This window comes from Ixodes scapularis, unplaced genomic scaffold (assembly GCF_016920785.2).
Source record: "Ixodes scapularis isolate PalLabHiFi unplaced genomic scaffold, ASM1692078v2 PGA_scaffold7__128_contigs__length_106722199, whole genome shotgun sequence".
NCBI lineage: Eukaryota > Metazoa > Arthropoda > Arachnida > Ixodida > Ixodidae > Ixodes > Ixodes scapularis.
In genome coordinates, this window is record NW_024609882.1 from 67624345 (window position 1) to 67635105 (window position 10761).

Below are 10761 nucleotides of genomic sequence, written 5' to 3' on the forward strand. Positions count from 1 at the left end.
AGCTCGGAGTTGGGAGCCTCTAAGTCCGCACGGCGCACAGGGGAGAATTTACGTTTTACGGCGACCAGGAGGCCGCCTCCACGTCCACTTCGGCCTCTTCTGAACACGGCGAACTCGGGGCCAAATATTTCATGGTCCGGAACAGAGTCACTAAGCCACGTTTCGCACACGCACAATGCATCGGGTGAATTACAGGCCAGGTCAGATTTGAGTTCAGGTACCTTGCTCAGGAGACTTCTTGCGTTGTAGCACTGCACGTGGAAGGGCCCAGGGTTGCAGTGGATATCGCCGGAGAGTATCAATAGTCCAAGTAGCATAATTTTCGTGGTACTGACGGAGTGGCTGGTTTTAGGCCTAGTGGGCCGAGGAAGCAGGCGTTTACCGTCCCGGACTGTTGATTCGGGCGAGACCCGCTGTTCCGCAGCAATCACTTCGGAGACATTCATTCTTTGGCTTTGACAGAGAACGACGAAAAAGCACAACATGGTGAAAAGAGCAGGAGTCCAGCTCAGCTGCCCTGATCTGCGACCGGCTGACGCCATGACACTTCTTCTTCGATAAAAGTACGCCGAATTCATTTTTCCAAATTCGGTCTTAACTAAAAAAGTTCAGTATTTTCGAGGGCGTTTGGAGTAATGCGTGCGTGCGTGGGGGGGAGGGGGGGGAGGAGAAGGTGACTCTTACTAGGGTTTCGTGTTTTCGGATTAATTCGAAAAACACCCGCCGGTAAAAGTTTCGTTTATTCGGATTTATCTGATAAACTCTGAATTTCAATGTGCCAATCCCCTTCCCCCACCCACACACACACACACATATATTTTACAATTAATGGTATAATCAACGCGTAGAGTAAATGATCCTGGGAAAATGCCGCCACACATATCTTTCAAATTTCGGCCAGGGCAGCAGGTCATTGTACTATCGGGTCAAGACAAAAGTCTCTGTTCATGTTTCCGGTTTGGGTCATACCATTTGCGCTATTTGTGCCTGAGAGGAAGGAAAGGTTGTGTTTTTGTAACTGTGAATGCTATGGACCATAGAAATTACATAAAGTGGGAAAGAGGACAGTTGAAACTTCTCTATTTCATCCTTTTCCACTCTACCTCTTGCGGCCGCGCGGTAGGTTAATGGAATAGCATGGAATGAATACAGGCTTCCCAGCGACTACCTCCACTAGGTTATTGATTTTAAGGGTATCGACATTTATCGAAATAACACTTGTGTGCCACGCTTGTTCTTGGACAAATTAGTATTGCCAGTAGTAATGGCACCAACGCGAAATCCAACCGAAGAAAACATTAATTGTTACAATCACGTTTTTTTTTTCTTTTTTGTTCAGCAGACGTTTACATTTGGATATTATTTGTTTATTTTTAATAAGAAACATTACGAAATTGAGCTCCGAATTTCAAAGAATTCTGAATAAAAAAATAAACTCCGATGAACTCCGAATTTTCGGCAAAAACTAAACTCAGAAAAACACCCTCTGAACTTGACGAAAACAAAACTCCGAAAACACGGAACCCTACTCATTACTGACCATATCACCACTTCCTCTCGCAGTTTTCAGCTTTTCTGCGAGTTCGGTTCAACTTTCAACAAGAGCTCCGGAGGCGCAGGGGTCTTCAGGACGAAATCTGGGTTTTTCACCTGATAAGGATTTGTGCCGAATTCTTTGTTAAAAGAAGGGAGTTTAATCGTGAAATCAAACAACGGAAATCAAGAGCGTCCGTCAATGCCGTGCATTATTTAACACCCCTAGCTTCCGTCTACTAGAGGAGGGCATAAATACGAGTGTTTTATTGTCATTTCTGCCGTCGGCGCGAATATATCACCGTTCGCAATCGCGAAAAAGGGGGAAAACGCACCGAGTACATTGCTTGCTAATTTCTTCATTTTGATATTTGCCTCTCCGACCGAAGTGGTACTGAAGCTCATGCGCGTCCTGTGTACAAATACGAGCACACGACGATAATGTCAGATCACGATAAGGCCCCAGTGCAGAACTGGTCGTGTCGGCTGCCAAAAATGGCAACAAATAAGAAGACTAGTACCTGGTACTCAATAGACAATTTACACAAATGCTTTTAATTATTGCATTTTCGTTAGTATACTCGTTTTCGTCAAGAAACCTAATATAACTGAGAAGTTTATGAGTCTATAAATATTCACCACAATAAACCGAAAACTTTTGTTTGGAATAAAAACCAAAAAAAGTGCGCGGAATTTTAAATAATACAAACCGAAAACGCCGAACCCTATAGCTATATTTTCAATGTCATGTTTTGATGCTGCGCTGTTTTGTTGCTGTGCTGTTTTTACGCTGTGCTGTTTTGTCGCGTGCTATTTTGACGCGTGCTGTTTTGACGCCGCGCTGTTTTGGCACGTGCTCTTGTGTCGCTGTGCCGTTTTGACGCTGTGCTGTTTTGTCGCGTGCTATTTTGACGCGTGCTGTTTTGTCGCTGTGCTGTTTTGACGCTGTGCTGCTGCTGAGTTGATACCAAAGTTCAGACGTTTGTACCTGAAGAGTCCGGCGTGTGTCGAGAAAGTTGTGATTGGCCGGGAGTCTTCGTGCAACTCTAGCTGGTGGTACCCTTCCTTGAGGTCGAGTTTGGAGAACACCGTTGCTCCGTTGAGTGCTGTGAGGATGTCGTCAACTGTTGGCGTGACGTGCCGCTCGCGGCAGATCGCCTTGTTGGCGCATCGCATGTCTACGCACATCCGCAAAGCTTCCTGGTCGTGTGGCTCGGGCACTAGAACAACCGGAGACACCCACGGTGTTGGCCCTTCTGTCTTCTCAATGATGTCGAGTGCTAGCAGTCTACTCAGCTCTGCCTCTAGTGGTTTCCTCATGGCAAAAGGGATTCGACGGTGTGGTTGTGCGACTGGTGGCACACTGTCATCCACATGCAGGCGTACGTGTTGGTCCCGAAGGCATCCGACTCCCGTGAAAGGCTGGGGGTACTGTTGCTGAATATTGTTGTAGGTGATGTGGACTAAACCCAGACGTAAGGCTGCAGAAAAACTCAGAAGGGCTGGATGGTCACCGTTGATAACGAAGATTTCATCTGTGCCTTCCTGAGCTTTGTATTTCATGGTCACGGACAGTTTGCCAAGCACTGGCAGTGGGGATGTTGCACCGTATGCGAAACGTTTTACACCTGTATGCTCCAAGCTGTGGCGGAGCCCGAGTTTTGTCAGGTCACTTGATCCCATCGTTGACACAGTAGCTCTTGTATCGAGGGTGAATTCACTTCCACAATCACACGCGGTGACCTCGAGATGTCGCGTGAAGTGTCAGTTGCGAAAGTGTACTCGTCGCTGTCCGAGCCAGCGTTCTTGCGTATAGCACGGGCGGTGACTGGAGCCGACCGATATACTTTGGAGAAGTGGCCAACCTTCTGGCATGAGCGGCAGGACTGGCCTCTGGCTGGGCAGCTGGATCTACCACCGTCGTGCGGCCACGATCCTCCACAGTTGTAGCGTGATGCGTCCGGGTGTTGATGACGTGAATTCTCACGAGGCTGTGATGAGGTTTTCTGGTGGCGCTTGGACGGGTGGTGGTGCGAAGACAGCTTGGCGTTCGCTGCTATCGCTGCCACTGTGTTCTCGCTGGGCTGCTGCTGGCTTCCTTGTTCCATCAAGGTGACGTTGTGCTCCACTTCCTCAAATAGCCTGCCCTGTTTCAGGATTCCCTCCAAATCGAGGTCATGCTGCATGACATAGTGGCTAAGGCGTGACGATGTTGTAGACAGCAGGATCTGAGTTTTGATTTCCGTGTCTGGATCGGCGAAGGCGCAGTGTCGCGCTAGCTGTCGTAGTTTGGCGTAAAATGAGTCAAGGGACTCTCCTTCTACTTGCTTGGCTTGCCGGAAACGGTAGACCTCGAAGGCTGTGTTGACCCTTGGAGCGAAGTAGGTGGCCAGCTTCTTTCGTGCTGCGGTGTAGAGCGGGCTTTCGCCAGCGGTGCTTGAGACAGCTGACGCTGTTGCCGCCGGTGCGGTCGCAGGAGGTTCGAAAAGCGCGCAGTAGATGTCATGGACTTCCTCCCCGATGTAGTGTAGCAGCAAAGCGGTCTTATGGGCGTCGCTTGTGATTCCGCAGGCCACCACGAAGTTCTCGATGCGTCTCACCCACTTCAACCACTCGGTGCCGACGTGATTGGCGTAAAAGGCACGCGCGTTGAAGAAGGAAAACGTGGGGAGAATGCTGTGCTCCATCCCGTCAAACAAGACGTCCGTTGTTAGGTGTGAAGGGATCCGTGCGGTTCAAAATCGCTGCTGGACGGTTCTTGCGTTGTTCTAACGCATCCTTGTCGCCATTGTAATGCTGGAGGGGTAGAAGGGAAGGATTCCCCTGGGATTGGAACAATGACGTACTGGTGTTTATTCGTTAGTTGGTAGCCATCTTGGAGAGTTACAGTAGCCAGACCAAGCCAGATTTATGGCTTGATTTCACTACAGTAGACACTAAAAAGAGCTCGTCAAGCCGTTTCGTGTGGCTTTTTTTCTCCGCCTCCACCATTGTAAATGGAAAATAAATATATTATTATTATTATTATTATTATTATTATTATTATTATTATTATTATGTAATGTAGATTATAAGATATTAGCAAAACTACTCAATGGAAGGCTACAGCACGTAATTTGCCAATTTGTGGGTGACCATCAAACGTGTGGTATAAAGGGCAGGACGATCCAAACAAACGTTCACGTAGCCAGAAGCATTTAAAATGTTGTAGAGAAGAAGATCAAATTGGCCATGCTTCAGATTGATTTAGAAAAAGCATTTGATCGCGTACGTCATAAATTTCTTTGGGCCATTCTGCGGCTCATCAACATTGCAGATGTTATTTATGAAGGCATACGAATGGCATAGAGTGACTGTTCTAAGCGACTAATTGTAAATCGTAACGTAACTTGCAGCATTCCTGTACTGTACTCAGTACGTCAGGGTTGCCCGCTCTCGCCGTTATTATTCGCGCTTTATCTGCAGCCTTTATGCTTGAGCGTTGCTAACAACAAAAACGTTCATGGGTTTTTGCTGAACTGCATAGAAGTGAAGATATTGGCGTATGCTGATAATGTAGCATTTTTTTTTTGTACAGACAAAAAAGTGTAAGCAACGTTATTGAATTAGGTAAACACTTTTGCGACGTTACCGGTGCGGCTGTAAATTTAGAAAAATGTTCAGGTTCTTAATAGGCGCGGTACGTGGGCCACAAAGAGCTCAAAGTTTGAAGGGATCAAATGGTGTTCAACACCTACGGAATACCTTGGCGTACCACTTCAGCACATGCGTAATCCAACTGTTTACTGGTCCGAAGCCCCAGCTGAATTGAAAAAGCGGGTATCACGGTGGCCAAACCGCGACTTCTCAATTTTCGCTAGAGCAACGGCTTGTAACATATTTCTTGTTGCTAGGCTCATGTATGTGCTTCAAGTATTACATTGCGCTCAAAGTGTTATGAGGAAAGTTCATAAGATATGTGCTACATTCATCTGGAAATCAAACGAGCCAATGAGAAGAAATAACCTCTTCCGCCGTATTCCTTTGGGGGGATTAGGTTTATCGCATTTGTTTGTCCGACAGCTCACTTCGCGATTCATTTTTCTACGGGATACTGAACAGCCTTTCATGCGCGTGGTATTTCAAACAAAACTGGCCGGGCACTTGCCTTCGTTTTTGGTCTCGAATCATGGCGAGCAGCAAACAACAATTGTTGGATTCCTAAAGGAGGTCGTTGAAGCATACCATTTTCTGGCGGTGCGCTAATCCAGAGAATATTTGTCTTGCATAGCTAGAAAATCTTTATCCAACGCCCTGTATGACATTTTTTTCCCGGAGCCTTCGTATCGTGCATTTTACAACCAGGAAACCGGTCAGGATGTTCTTTGCCGCGTCAAGAGAATAGCAAACCAGCCACGTGCAAAGAGCCTTTTGGTTTTCAAACTTCATGCCTCGACGCCCCCGTGAAAGTGTGACTTCACGAGAAAGGTATTTTTGTTCCTTGGACCACCAATTGCTTGCTGTGTAAAGCCCCCAATACTATAGAGCACGTGCTTATTTTCTGTTGGGATGCCCTGTTGTTTTGGAATGTGTTGGAACCTTATAATGTTAATTGGCCTATACAGCATCCGGTGTTCACGGATGGCGGTGAGGTATGCGGACCTTAACCCGCGACCGGTTGAGGCATACTCTATAGGATTTGTGACTCAAATACGTAGTACATATGCACATCAGGACATTGTTCTTCAGTGGGTTGGGGAGTGTGAGAAACTCCTAAAGAGCCCCCGATATGCTTATTGAGATGTGCTTATCAAAAGACTGTACGCTTAGCCTGAACCTGTCTCTGTTGTGTATGTTGTAATAAAGGTTTAAAAAAAAAAAGTGATTGGTGGCCGAGTGGGTTAGTGCACACCAGCTCGGAGCAAGTGGAGCGAAAGCTCGCGCTGCAGAACCCAGAATCCTGGGTTCAATCCCCACCCCTGCCCGTTTCGATCTGGATGAGCATCGTACTGGCGTGCGGTCGTCTATCACTACTGCGTTATGCGCGTTAAAGACCCCGGGCTAGCGCCCTGGCTAAATTACTCATCTACAGCTGGGAGACTCGTCGCCCTTTGAGGCAGATCAAGTTCTAGGCTGTATAAACATACACACAACCCAATTTGTTTACTGTCGATTACACGTTATTCCAAAATAACACATTTTGCCATTGTCTTTTTTGTTTTTAATATTTTTATTCTTATCATTTTAAACACTTACACAAACCAACGCTATTGCTTTGCCAAAAGTGGCGCTATTCATCGTCGGCATTACCCGACTATGTTTCCGAACGTGCTACTTTATTTCAGCTTAAGTCCAGACGCAACCGACGCTACGAGCTGATGGGACCAATCGCACGACGCCAAAAAGGCACCATCACGGTCTTTGTGACGTTTCTGTACATGTCCTATCATCGCTGAATCAATCATAACAAAAAATCGTTCAGCCTTTCCACTCTATTGAAGAAGGAAGACCAGCGGAGCTGTACTCGATACCCTGTGTGCTTCTTTTTCGTCGTCGTCTGTTTTTCGCTGTTTCCTACGATGAATTCCCACCAACGCGCCCAACTATCCGTTCTTCTAGATGGCGGCAACCATGGAAAGGTTGCCGCCATCTACGAGCGACGGCGGAAACCATACTGGTTGTGTGCTTGCCGCCGTCGCTTGTAGATGGCGGTAGCTGCCCAGGTAGGTTTGTGTCGACGTACACGGACACGATCCTGGGGAACCTAGCCCTTAACAGCTCCGCTGCAAAATGCCCAGTGACCTGCGCTTCTGACGCTGCTTGATCGATCCCGTTAGTTGGTAGCATCGACTGCGTCTGTATTTAAGCCGAAACGAAATCTAGATGGCGCTGAAAAACTGCACACACCCTTGCGCGTCTCTTGCCGGCTATAACCAATTACGCACAGCGAATGCACCATGATCATGTGCTTTATTTTTTGTGCGTGATTTGTTTAACTGGTTATTAGTTATTTATTGATTTCTTTCGAAGGTGCTGCCGGACAACTTTTGAGGCCAAGGCATGGTGTAGGCAAAACAATAAAAAAGCCGGCAAAGCAAATAAATTCACATAAACAATCAGTAAAACAATTGCTCTAGAAGATGTTGCAAAAGAGACAGGATCCGTCACGCTGCGGGGCAACACGTAACCACCCGCACACGGTAGGCTAAAAACAAATATTTTCTTTTATAATGTTTTTTTTTTTTTTTTTGGGGGGGGGGGGGGGAGCGTGTATGTTTATACAGCCTAGAACTTAGTTTGCTTCAACAGGCCACTTGTCTCCCAGCTGTAGATGAGGAATTTAGCCAGTGCAGTACAACCGCTAGCCTGGGGTCTTTAACGCGTGCACCACGCAGTAGTGATACACGACCGCACGCCGTTACGGTGGTTTATTTAGATCGAAACGGGCAGGGGTGAAAATTTAACCCTGGATCGCTGGGTTCTGTAGCACGAATTATAACGTCTTTGCTGCAACGAAACTCGCGAATCAGTTTCTCGTGCGTCTGTCTTGTGTCACGGCTCACACTAAACTGAATGTAGACATTTCGTTATGTATTATTCTATGTAAATCTTTTAAGCGCTTTACTTTCCTTCGACATGATAACTCAGGCAGTCCAAGCTGCAACGGAAAAACATGCGATTATTTGCCAAATGAATTTTAAATGAACCTTACAGATCTTTTTTTAACCCCCTCAGCTGTTCTATATACGATTCCCAAAGAGCGGCCCATAACATGGCAGCATATAATCTAGTAAATGGACGGATTAAATGTTAACACGCCGTTAGGTTCATTTCAGAAGTGCAGAGTATCACACAGGCTTTCGCAGCGAGCACAGCTTTTTAGGCGCTTTAGCAATGGCCTGCCCAATCTGAAATGTCCTGCTTAAGTTAGTGGTAATCGTAACACCTAGATACTTGTATTCACTGACTGCTGCTAAAGCATTGTAGTTGATAGAGTAGAAGAAAAAAGCGGTACCTTCTTCAGCGTTATTGTCATTTGCAGGCATTTCTTAAAGTTCAACTTTATTTGCCCCCTTTCTAACCACAAAAAGAACAAACAAACTTAAAAGCTATTATCTAGACATTTGTGATCAGAAACGCAAGCTATTTTATAAAACAGTATACAGTCATTTGCGAAAAATCTACATTGTATCGATGGTTTATCTACCATCAGATCATTGACAAAACTTTTAAAAAAGCAATGGTCCAAGTACCGACCCTTGGGGTTCTCCAGATAGAATGGGTATTTTGATAGATTCTGAATTTCCCACAGACATGAACTGTTAACGGTTGATATTGTAAAAGTGTAACCCTTTCGGGGGCAATCATTATCTTGTACCCGCTTCAGCTCAGGCGATAACTTGCGATAGAAAACCCTGTCGATCGCCTTTGTGAAATCTAAGAAAACAGCATCACCTTGACCATCGTTATTAATTACTGTAGAAAAATTTATGAACCGTGTGGACAACTTGTGCCAGTGTCGAGTACGCTCTACGAAACCCGCATTGTTCACCTAATTAAACGCTGTAGATTCTAGAAACGTTATGACGTGTTTGAAAATGAAACGTTCAAGAACTTTACTCTATCTACTCAACAACGACACTCGTCTATGATTACAAGCACTCTTTTTCTCTTTCCTTCTCATATATAGGCACTTGTTTGGCTGCTTTCCAATTTTGTGAACCTTACCCGTTCTTTGAACTAGAAGAGTGAACCACGTAAAGCAACTTGAAATACCATCCGGCACACCTTTTTTAGGAGAGCGTTAGGAATTCCATCCTGGCCACACGACTTCCTAATGCCTAGCCATAGAAGGCTGTCGAGGATCCATTTTGTAGAGGCTACCAAGTCACTGATCCTGGATTATCATAGGTGAATGATCGCAAGACAGAGTTATCTACAGTACACATGGATGAAAATAAAAATATTAAACTCTTAGCAATCCACTGTTCATCGACAAGCGTCCGCCCCGTTATGACTAAGCTCCTTAATTCTTACCCTTTTTTTTTGTGAACCCACGAGGACAACGAGCGCCGTTACGAACTTTGGTGCTGCTTGATTGGTTCTCTATGCGGAGCGCAATTGAGTTCATCTGCTTCTTTCGCAGGGGCTGACGTCAGAAAAACGCCGGGCTCTGATTGGCTCTAATTGACGGGTAGTGGGTAGACCTCAAAGCAAGCTGCCTTGTAGGTTTACCCACTATCCGTCCATCAGAGCCAATCAGAGCTCAGTGTTTTTTTTTTATGTCACTGCAACCAAAAAGAAGCAGACGAACTTAAGCTCCGCACTGGATCGTTGGGTGGGCTGCAGTCGGGATAGAAGTGAAATGGAGTATGGCCGTCCTACTCGTAACTCCTAACGACGCATTAACTTAACATAGACAGCTGGTATAGACGTCGAATAGAAACCTTCCATGATAACAAAAAAAAATGGACTGCAGCTCTGGTGGGCGGGTGCTCTAAATAAATGCGGGAAAAGCGAATAAAACATACCGTAACCTATTTTCGAACTTAGCGAAGGCTTCCTTCCATTGGACCCCAGATCACCGCTAGAAAACCTCTAGATAAATTAAATGCTTAATTTAATTGGGCGTTCCTCTCGGCTTTTTGCGAACGTTTTATGAAGCCCGCGACTGGTCGTTTCGGTGGAAACTAAACGCCTAGCTTAGAACGAAGTGTGCGCCAGGCTGTAGCAATGTCGAGTGCATGACATCACTGACTGATAAGAGTGTCCCGCAACCGACCAAAACGACCACTCGAGACCGCCGGAAGGGTAATATAGATGATAAGATCGGGACTGCGTCCTTGAACTGGGTTACACGAAAAGGAAAAGTGGCGTTTTATTATTGTCGAAAGGCTAAGCGAATTATACTTCGGTTTGATAACGCAACTCTTGCAGCGCCACCGATGAAACGAGCAGAGGAGGCCAATCAAGAAGACGCCTAAAGTGCAGTGTCAAGGCGTGCGCCATCTGCGCGTCCGTGTACGCTCGGCTAAACCAATTCAGTAGGGATGAACCGAAGCATCGTGCTATATTGCAGCATCGACAGCTTTAAACATCAGGGAGGGGAAAGTTCTGAATAGCCAATTATCGCTTCGCAGGCAGTGAGCCAGTAGCGTTCGCCAATCAAAAGGAAAAAAAAAAAAAAAAGATCGTAAAGAAGGACACGTCAAACTGCGTATGCAGCTTCTTTTACTTGATCACTACCAT

At 46.0% G+C, this 10761-nt stretch overlaps 1 protein-coding gene across 1 annotated transcript; it reads right to left on the reverse strand.

Annotated features, from left to right (window-relative positions):
* Positions 1 to 3197: 3197 nt before the first annotated feature.
* LOC121833156 lies at positions 3198 to 4220 on the reverse strand. The gene has a single exon (XM_042286265.1). The coding sequence runs from the start codon at positions 4218 to 4220 to the stop codon at positions 3198 to 3200; it is 1023 nt and encodes a 340-aa protein (XP_042142199.1).
* Between the last annotated feature and the right edge of the window lie 6541 nt (positions 4221 to 10761).